The 11056-nt window shown below is 41.4% G+C and overlaps 1 protein-coding gene and 1 long non-coding RNA gene across 2 annotated transcripts; one reads left to right on the top strand and one right to left on the bottom strand.

Annotated features, from left to right (window-relative positions):
* Positions 1 to 5731: 5731 nt before the first annotated feature.
* Positions 5732 to 9870, bottom strand: LOC148327275 (uncharacterized). Its single transcript, XM_088308951.1, has 3 exons — positions 9805 to 9870; positions 7913 to 8074; positions 5732 to 6630 (listed from the first exon to the last, which is right to left on the bottom strand). Exons 2-3 carry the CDS (start codon positions 8070 to 8072, stop codon positions 5891 to 5893), a joined length of 900 nt encoding a protein of 299 aa, XP_088165077.1. The 5' UTR covers positions 8073 to 8074; positions 9805 to 9870; the 3' UTR covers positions 5732 to 5890.
* On the top strand, positions 5826 to 7930 carry LOC148327276 (uncharacterized). Its single transcript, XR_015845801.1, has 3 exons — positions 5826 to 6376; positions 6471 to 6625; positions 7643 to 7930. It is a non-coding gene; the product is annotated as an uncharacterized LOC148327276 (long non-coding RNA).
* Positions 9871 to 11056: the final 1186 nt, after the last annotated feature.

The raw sequence follows: 11056 nt of genomic DNA, 5'->3' as shown, positions 1-11056 counted from the left end.
GTCTGTCCCTGGAGGTTAATCAGACTGTGATCGTCCTTGTTGTACTGCTTATGTTGTTTACGGTGATGGGAATGTTGGAGTTGACCGCAGCTGACTTTGGCTGAACACCTTGGCTTGGTTGCCAGTCAATTGCAGGGTGCACTTTTTTTGTTTTTCCCTTGTGTTGACGTACTTTTGGGGTGGTCTCTGAAGATGTCTCAAAATGGAGGCAAAGGAATGTCCCCCGAGGTGAAATGGAGCTGCGATCATCTCTTTTGTTCAACTTGTTGGAGGTGGCGGGAAAGCTGGAGTGGATCCCAGCTGACTTTGGGTGAAAAGTGGACTTGCTTTTCTTTATTTTTCCTTGTGGAACTCCACTGATGTTTGATCTCTGCTGGCGGTCACCGAAAGTTTCAGAAAATGGAGACGGGCAATCTCCCCGGAGCTGAAATAGAGCCATGAGCAGGTGACCTCAGCTGACTTGAAAGGTGGGCTAAACCGTGGATTGGTGGCCGTTTATTGGCAAGGCATTTGCAGCCTTTTTTAACCAGTGGAACCTCACTACTATTGCCCACAGTCTCTGTCTGCACTTTCCATACCGGAACACGACGCTGCTATTGAGGAAAAAAGGTTGTACTGGTGTCTGTATGCAACCCATGACATGGTTGCCAACACACTTCTTAAGAGTTTCTACAATGGATTCACACACAGAGAGTCCTCGGTTTACGACCCTGTGCCCTCCACGTAACACCGATAGGTCGATAAGTGGGATTGAGGTGCAGTCTCTCACTATCCTCCGCAAACCCCTTAGTCACGTCATAATTACCGTCATTATTTGTTGGAAAAAACAATATTAGGCCATAAATGTAAAATAGTCCAACAAAAACATGAAGTACTGAGCGCGTCATCTTGCTCAAAGTAGTTCATCGTGCGACGTTTGTTACCTCGTAAGATGGTATGTCGGGACTTTGGTCAACTGAGGATCTTCTGTGCACTGGGTCACAATTCCCCGTAGGAAATAATATAATGCCAATTGATTTTTTTTGCCCTATCAAATAGGTATCATACCAACGATAAAAAGTGAAATAAAATCAAACTACTCATCCAGAGAGCTCAGGAACACGTAATGGTGTTTTATAGGTTCGGTCTTGTGGCATTTAATGAGTTTTATTGCTCACGTTGCACGGAGCCAACCGAACCTTTGCTTTGTCGGAGTTGGTTCCGTTTCCGCTTGTGTGGTTCAACATGTCGTTCTCCCAGTGGTTTTTGATGTAGCTGTAGAAAAACGTCTCCTCCTGGTGATGTTGAATCATGTCTTAGTAGTGAGATATCACTGCTAATCCATGTGACAAAATCACAGATGATTCCGGCATGTTGCTTGGCCCCACGTGCCCCAAGCACTCGGCTTAATCGGCACATGTGTACACGAGTACTAAGAGCCTCTTGTCCCACGGCCAAATAGCATGCTGGCTGATTTCTGTGTGTGTGTGTATGGGAGTGGGGGGCATTTTGAATCATTAAGCCCATCTAGACCTCCTTTTGGGATCCTACAGCCCTCAACTTTTTTTTTTGTCATCTTGCACCTTTTACCTGTTTGTTTTTGTCAGCTAACCAGGATGGTCCGACCGACAAATTTTGAATGTCGCTTGTCTTTTTGTTGTTGTTGATTTGCACCGATGTTTCAGGGTTGCGTTTCTGATGAGTACAATCCATTCGTCTGCTTTAAAAACCAACACCGGGCTCAACCCATCAGGACACTGAAACTGATAGGTTACGAGTTTGAGCCCCCAATGTTGGCGACACCTCATTGACGTCACCATTGACTGTTTTGCGTTTGAATATTTAAAATGAGATTAATGTGCGATGTTGCGGAGGCAACGGGGGATGGCAGAAAAAATAAATATGTCTATGATGATGTGGACCGTGACACTTTTATGATTCTCTTGATGATTGTGTCCTTGAACGATGGCCGCTGTGCTCCCATCGACTTGTTAACACTCCAGTGTGGGGAAATGAATTTCAATGTACAATAAATGACTGCTGAAATCATCCTCTGTCTTTCGTTTTCATCACCTTTGCCTACTTTGAGGATTAGTGTCTTGCATCTGGGGAGTTCACAAGAAGTCTCGTTCCGGCCTGGATTATAGCGAGCTATTTTACTAAATGACACAAACGTCAAGGAAAAAAGCAGAGGATTATGAGGGATTATACCGTTTTTAGGATGCATCTCCGAGCTAGCCTGTCGCTGGTGCCTGTGAACAAATTGTCATGGAAATATATCTCCTAGTTTATTAAATCAGTTCATGGATATATATCCTGTGACAATTTGACTTTTGTATCCTTGTCAGGATGTATACTAAGGCGAATGTGTACACACCACATGCTTATTTGTTCTTGTGAGGACTCACTGTGTAAGGATGTATCCTTGTCAGGACATAATAATTGTTCGAAGGTGTACTTGTCAGGACGTAGACATTTTAGTGTGGTGTACTTGTGAGGAAGTTGAATCTTTCACAGGACATGTTTGAAAGGAAATATCCTTGTTTGTGTTATTGCATATCATTGTTCGGATTTTTACGTTGCATGGTATACTTGTTGAAATGAAATTGTGTGTTTGTAAGGACACATACTTGTGAATAAGTATCTTTTAAGAAGCATCCTTGTCAGGATGTATACTTGTAATGGGCTACTAATGAGGACATAGGCGTGTGAAGAAATACATTGTGACAACGTGCGTTTTAAGGGCGTAACCTTGTCAGGTTGTATTCATGTGCCTCAGCACCCTAGTGAGAGTGTACTTTACACTATCCTAGTTATGTTATTATTTGTGAAGATTCGTCATTGGGCGGACATGAAATTTGAGGCCTCACATTTCAGGTGAGACAATCTTGTTGCCTTATTTCACACTTGAATGCAATGCAGTCTTGCAGCATTATTACTATAACACAACAAATTGCTTCCTGCTTATGTTAGACTTGATTTGTTCTATTCCGTATCTGCGAAAAAGCAGCAGCTCACCCTTTAATATCATTTTTCATCCGAGGGGAAATTGTCCATTAAAAAGTCACTGGTGTCTTTGTAACTCCTCTCTGATGGTTGTGAGGCGTCCTGGGGGAGAAAGTCAGCTTTTTCATCTCTTTTTTTATTTTATGTGTGGGTTCTGTTAACAAGAAGAGTTGCAACTTACTTTTTTCATTTAATCATAAAAACACATCGTAAAGCAGGACCTCATTGTTACGGTGTGATGTCTTTTCGTCTTCAACACATTGAAATTCTCAGTCTTCAATCTCCATCGTTTCCGCCTTCGCATTGCATCCTCGGGCTTTCCTGGGAAACTTGTGGCGCCCTCTGGTGTGCATATTTGTATCTGCAACGTGACCGTGGGAGCTGCTGGTTGCGGTCATGGTGCGTGAGTTTAGTTTCATCTTTGTTTACATTTGCAACAATGATCGCCACAAGCAACAGCCATTATGGAAACAAAACGAGCTCCAACGTTACTTGCGGCACTGCGCTTTAGAGCATTTCGAAATGTTGAAACATTGTATTTTGAAAAAAAGAAAACGTCTTCATAAGACTGATCAAATTCTATTGAAATTACTTGTTGAATCCTTATTTGTATGTAGAAAAAAATTACATTTACAAAAAGGGTTGAATAAAATAAATGCAACTCTTTTTCTGTTTTAGTCTTGATATTTCATTTACACTATTGAAATGTGAAATGAGTAAATTGAATCCAAAATCGGAGTTCAAATGGAAATCATATGATGTTTTGCTTTTTGACCAAACTAAAAAATATGTAGCGAAACAAAAACTATTGTTGCTTATTTTAGTTAGAAATTCAATGTCCTTATTAGGTGGGGTAAAAATGCATTTCCTTTTTCCTCCATTTTTTTCATTTTGAGGCTCCTTTAATAAGAATGGGGGGAAAACTATAATGTGTTTCCTTGTTTTATTACTTCTATTGAAAAAATAAATTGAATCCAAAATTGATGCACATATTAAATCAACAGGAAATGCTCCAAATTACATTTTTTTTTTGTTTCTTGTCTTACTGGAAAAAAAGAGGGTGCAAACTAATTTACAAAGGCAAGGCAACTTTATGTGTCGCAGATTTCATACACAAGTCAACTCAATGTTCTTCACACAACCAAAAGCTCATCTAAAAGCAGAGAGAACAAAAGTATCTTATTAAAATTATTATTTTAAAAAAGTACATTCACAACATTTAAGAACATTTGCAACCAGAAGATTTTGAGATATTTAAGAGCAAAGGAAACAAAATGAAAAATAACTTTCCGAGGTTGCTAAAGTATCATACAGTGAAATTGATTTGAAAAACCCTTGCAGTTCCATAATCTAGTCACCACCAAAACTATTCAGTGGTTTATAGACCGGTAGCGGAACTTTAAAATCTGTTATACGGCTTCTGTATTTTAAAATGTCATCTACTCTTATGTGGGGTGTAAAAAAATCCATCCAATAAGATAATGTAATACAAAGTTGGCATTCATGGTTAATGTTCTGTAATACTTCATTATTTTTATTTTATTTTTTTAAACAAATAAAAGGAAATGTGAGGGCAGGGGAGCCAAGAATAGTAGTACACGTCATATTTAAATACACTTAATATAAAAATGGCATACATATTACACTTGTTTAATTTTCAAAATGACCATTCATCTGTTCACTCAAAAGGGTGAGGCGGGCGTGCGAACCACTAGTAAACCTTGTTGCTAGATCAAAAAAACCTGTGAAAGAAAACTGTTCCCTGAATTTATTTTTGCACCCCTGAGTCTCACTGCAGAACAGTATGTGTCAACTTTGGCCACACCTCTTCTTTTATCAGACCAATCAGTGTCGCCATGTTTGAGGGGAATTATATCCTGACTACATTCTCGTTTGTGACTTTTTGATTTTTTTATTTTCATTTTTTTTTTCAAGAGCAGTGTCATTTCAATGTGTAAGAGAACAATCAGGGTATCCACTTTCTTCATTTCTTTATTTGTGTCCTGACGGGATAATCTTTCACATCTTGTATGTATATTTTTTTGTAACAGTCAACGCATCATGAGAACACTTAGCCCTTTATATTCCTTTTTGCCCACTTTTTTTTTTTCCTCAGGTAATTATTATTTTTTCATTATTATTTTTATTCATCCGTCCACTTTGTATTGTGCTTGAGCTGATTCGGGTCGCAGGTGAACTGAAGGCTATCCCAGCTGACATTGAGCTCGGTGTGGAAGAACTATTTTGAAATAAAAGTAGCAGCTTTTAGACAGTCTGATTTAAAGAAGTAGTGCTTTGCGGCCATCTTATGACATCTTGATGTCAAGGAACTACGTTGGAGTGAGGAGAGGAGCTGCATTTAGATAAATCAATGCTGTGATGTTATCTCGGTGCAAATGAACTATGTTGGAGTGAGGGGTTGAGCTCCATTTAGACCGTTCAAAGCGTCGCGTCGTTAGACGGTTGTGCTTTGCCGCCATCATGTGGCATCTATAGGTAATTAGAAACTTTATGGATGCGTTTGGGCAATTACTCCTCGTAATATACAGTACACCCTGGAGTCGTCGCCAGCCTATCACATGGCACATATTGACAAACAATCATTCACTCACACTGACATAAAATTTAGAATCTTCAATGAACCTAATGTGCAATTTTTTAATTTTTTTTAAACTTTTTTTTTTTATTAAAATGTTTACCATTAAAAATCTAGATGATACTGATCATATTTTTTATTTCCTAACACCAGTCTCACTGTAGTCCTCAAAGTGACCACTAATCCTCCACGGCTTTAGCCAGCAAGCCTCCCTCAACCTGCCTCCTCAGCATCTCCCCGGCATTCTCCTCGCCGCATGTAAACACTCCCATAATCCCGTAATCTCTTTCCAATCGGCGTGCGATCGCTTCACACCGACGTGACGACATTTGCGGCACCTCGGGGGGTCGACCCCAAAAAGTATCTGATGCTAGCCTCCAGGAGGGTCTCCACGCTCCTGAGCAGGAGGACGTTTACACCGAGGTAAAGCGGAAGCACCAGGACGCCGAGCACAGCCAGCGAGGCCATCGTCAAGTTCGAACCCTGCCGTCCATGTCTGTGCACCATCTCTTGGGGCGGCATCGTGCCGCACTTCTTAGATGAGCTTCGTTGCCCGTCGCTCGCCATCGCTCGTGAGAGAAGAAGAAGCGAGCACGTGAGCAGGATCAGGATCAAGAAGAGGAAGGCCACGCCCCAGCAAGGGCGCATCGCGCTGGGCAGGGGGCTCAGCAGGTTGGGCAGGCATCGCATCAAAGAACCGTTGCCAACCAAACAAGCCGTCGCCCTGGCTTCCTCCGACCTCCACCGACATCGCAGGCTCAGTGCCACTGCCACCCACACTGACAAACAGCAGAAGTAACCAATCGCGTGAGACTGCCAGCCGCTTTTCACCTCCTTGTTCTCATCCTCTTCCTCCTCCTCCTCCTCTTCTTCTCTCGTGGGCCACAAGAATCCAGTGAGGGTCTCCACGGCGACGAGGGGCGTGATGAGCATCAGCACGGCGCCGTAGGTGTGGCTCAGGAAAAGTACAAAGCGCAGGGCAATGACGCCCGGCGGTGGCGTCAGCTCGACGAGCCACGACTCAAAGAGGCCAAGGAAGCTCAGGTAAACTGCACAAAGACACAATTGGACAATGACATCACGGATGTTTTTATGCAACTTCCTGTTCAGGTTCAAGCTGGCCAGGACAATGTCCACTCGAAACAGAAAAAACAGTGTACTGTAAACAAACAAAATGCATACATTTGTAAAACATCAAAGACACGTTTGTGTTTTTCATCCAAGACACATTTGTGTTTTACAAACATCAAAGACAATTTAGTCTTATGTGTTTTTCAAAGATATTTTAGTCTTCCAATCACCTGACATGTAAACAAACATCTGCACATACTTAATATTTTTTGTAAACATCAAAGACACTTCAGTCTTCAGTGGAGTGTTTTTTCTTTTACACACGGAAGGCAATCTAGTCTTGAAAAACAAACAATTTGAATTCTCAAAGTATCTGGTGGCTATTGTTAACATCAAAGTCATGTGATGTCTTCACTGGATTTCATGTGCTTGGCAGCATTAAAAGAAGTCTAGATTTCAAAGACCAAAATATACAATGATAAGTAGACAATTTCAAATTTTCTATGTTTTAAGCGTGTTTTGTAAATATCAAAAACATTTGACTTCAATAGACGTTTTGTCATTGAGTAAAGCAATTTAGTCTTCACTGGACATAATGTGTTGTTAGAAACATCAAAGATCCTCAAAAGACCAGATTTTTTTTTTTTTCGTTAGCAATGGCGTCAATTTTGTCTTGGAAAAAAAGATAACAATTACATTTGTAAACACAGACCATTTCTTTGATGGACAAAAAAAAACATTTTGTCTGTGGCTAAACGTATATAATTACTGCAGTTTAGGCACCGATGTCCCTCAAATACACCCTTCATATTTGTACACTGGACGTTCACAAAAGGCTGCAAATCCGCAATGGGGCACTTTAAGGGTCCAGGAAACAAGGAATGTCGAGTTTATTTATACATCACTCCAAACACCGTAACTAACATGGGTTTTATTTTTTTTGTTGAAGTTTAAGAGGTTTGTTGCCATAGAGGCTTTGGTTTCCTCCAGACAGGACGAAAGTGGCTCAGATCTGGGTGTCATCCGCATAGCAGTGAAAGAAAATACTACGCCTTCTTAAGATGGAACTCACGGGCAGCAAATACAATGAAAATAGCAAGGTCCCCAAAATAGAACCCTGTGGAACACCGAACGACAGTGGGGCAGGGTAAGACTCCGAGAAACTAAGACTAACACAAAAAGTCTTTGTCAAATAGTCAAATAGAATCTAAACAACTGAGCCAACACTAGAGCTAGCCAGAGCCGTTGTGGCGCGCTCACCTGTGAGCAGGAAGTCGGTGAAGATGAGGATGCAGCATCCGCAGAATCCCACGGGACTGCGCAACGTGGCCAGCATGGGAAGGCACAGCAGGTTGCACACCAGCTTGAAGACGCACAACACCGACACGCTGTCCAACACGGCGTCCAACATGCCGTCCATGTCTGCGGGGACACGACATGCGTGAAGCTCAAAACGGGTTTGCCACTTTCGCCTCGAGGTGCCGGAGCTCAAGAATGTCAGCTGCTTTGGTCAACTCGGAACGTAAGCGTTATTTCTGCACCTGTTTTTATTTATCTTGCAGATCAATACTTGAACTTTGCTCCGTTTACTATGCGGGAGCATCAGGGACATCGTTTGCAACGTCTGACAAACTACCGAATGCTCTTGTATAAATCGTACAGAATGTTTTTGCTCACTCGAGTCACATGACTTGACTCTGCACCGATGGACACCAATGACTGAAGACGAGATGCGACATTCAATTGTGGGGCAAAAATTGGATTCATGCATGATCGTTGAGATAAAACTCAATAGCAACATGCATGGTGTGAAATTCAAAGATAAGACTGACAACATCCTCAAAATGTCTTTTCATTGGTCTGATGAAGCTATCGTCAGTGGCATTTTTTTTAATCACTAAAGATTTATGACTTGACCTGCTTGATTTAGTTTTTTCCACAGCGACTTGAGTCTTCAAGGTTGTGACTCCACCTCTGACATACACACACACACACATGCAACTGAAACATTCTCACACACTTAACCACTCATACACTCTCACACTTGCGCTACCGAAATGCTCACACTGCTACTGGAAAGCTCTCACATACACTCCTTTCACATTCTCTCGCTCACTACTGAAATCCTCTCACACATGACTGAGATCCTCTCACACATTTTTGAAACGCTGTTATACATACAAGTATGCTGTCATTACTTTACTGAATCGCTTCTCATGTACTGATGAGATGCTTACATACATGCCACTGAAATGCTCTCACATGGAACTGAAAACACTCTATGTACACTCTCTCTCTCACTCTCTCTCTCAGTAAGCGATTATACACCCCACTGAAAGGTTCTCACTCACTACTGAAATGCTGTCATACAGACAAGCTGTCACACACACAGTAATATTCTCACATGCCACTCAAAAGCTCTCACGCTACGTTTGAAATGCTCTCATTCAAACTAGTAAAGAGATAGACAACTGAAAAGTTTTCATGCAACTGGTGAAAAGCTCGCACACTACTGAAACCCTCACTTGCACCACTGAAAGTTCTCACACACACTACTGAAACGCTCTCTCACACACTACTGAAAAAAGCTTTCCCACACATGCAACTGAAACAGTCTCACACACTACTGAATTCTTTTAGACACATGCTATTGTGAAACATGCACCCACAAATTAAACTCTCATTCATGAGCTACTGAAAATCTCTCGCAACACTAATACTGAAACACTCTCACAAGTACTGAAAATCTCTCATGCTCACACTACTGAATTAGTCTCACACACATGCTACTAAAAAGCTTGCACTTGCCCAACTTAAATACTCTTACTTGCATCCAACAGAAATAGTCTCACACACTACTGAAACACTTTCACACACGCTTCAGAAATTGTTTCCAAAGTCACACTGACAAATACATTTTAATGTCATGTGAGAGCATTTCAGTTTTGAGTGCCAGCCAAAAGAATGTCAACAACGTGTCTAAGATTATTCCAGTAGTGTGTGTGTAAAGGAGATAATCCTGAATTATGTCTCTGACAGCCACACAAAGTTGACACACACATTCAAGTGATAGTCACTTAAATCAGCAACATTGTGAATTAGACGTGGACAAAGTCGGTACAAAAAATGCCACCAGTGTGAGTTTTCATTACCTGGTTGCCCCCCAGGAGTCTTCAGAGCCGCATGTCACTCCAGAGCTCTTCAACACGCTCTCTTCCACTTGCCCCCCCCCCCCCCCCCCTTTTTTTTGCTGTTGCTAATAACCCTCCTCCCCCTCTAAAATCCTTGCCGACTCCCGGGGCACCTTGCTCGCTTGCACCTGGAGCAGTGACGGGCGTGGCACTGTTTGAACAGGCTCGGGGAACCAGTCGGGCAACTCGCTGGCCCACAAGATGAGCGTGTCAAGACAAACAAGGTGAGAGGGGAACGCAGAGAGGGAATGATTTGACTTGTTCAGGCAACTGCATGCTAATACACTGAACCCTCAGGCCTTGTTGGGTTTTACTATCTCTTCAACGTCTATTTTTGTCCATGTGCAGACATTGTAATTATTCAAATTTTGCATGGTTGTTTTTTGCTACTTTTACTGCATAATGTTTTTACGTAATAGCAGTTCTTGTTCTTTCATTTTGATATTTTAACAGTTCAAATTCTGGTTTGTTTGCAAAAAGCACAAGTTGTGAAACTAGATTTCTTTCAAATATTCTCAACACTTATTTTGTGCAGGAAATATAATTGATTCCTTCATATGAGTCTAGTTCATTCCATGCTCACAGTCGTAACTTTCCCCATTAAATTAAATTCCCCATTAAATCGTTTTATGTCACTCTTTCTCCATTAATTGTGCTGCACATTCTGGTGTGCGTACCTTGAACACCAAGCAGGATGTATGAGACAGACACACGAGTTATTTTGAATAACTAAAACTCATGAAGTCCAATACTGCCTTTCCTGCCTGGGTGCCGAGCATCCTGCCAGAACTCTTTCTTAGTTGGATTCATTACTGTGCCAAACATGCTTACCTATAGACGTACATACCGCCGCTCAGTTCCTCTTATGTGGCAGTTATGTTAGTCTTTATTCACAGAGGATCAAGAATATATGTTCTCTAAATGACAAACTGACAACAATGTTAAAGCGTCTGTTGCTCAGTACATTAATAGTTTCTTTGTTTTTCAGATCATTCTAAATTGTTGGCGATGCCCATTTTTTGTGCATCATTTTCCCCTTTTCTCTCAGCTTCAAAATGGTTTGCTTTTCTCCCATAGACAGCTCTCTGGTCTTTATATCTTCTTAACAGCAAATGCAGTGTTCATAGATGAAACCCAAACTCAATAGACGAACTTTATCTAATTTTTATGCAATCAATCCAAAAGGCAACACCCATTAGTCACATGTTGCCAT

The sequence above is a fragment of the Idiotropiscis lumnitzeri genome, chromosome 11 (assembly GCF_059441095.1).
Source record: "Idiotropiscis lumnitzeri isolate Australia: NSW breed Sydney's pygmy pipehorse chromosome 11, RoL_Ilum_1.0, whole genome shotgun sequence".
Taxonomy (NCBI): domain Eukaryota; kingdom Metazoa; phylum Chordata; class Actinopteri; order Syngnathiformes; family Syngnathidae; genus Idiotropiscis; species Idiotropiscis lumnitzeri.
Note: the sequence above shows the minus strand (reverse complement) of the source record. Positions and strands in the feature narration are given on the sequence as shown.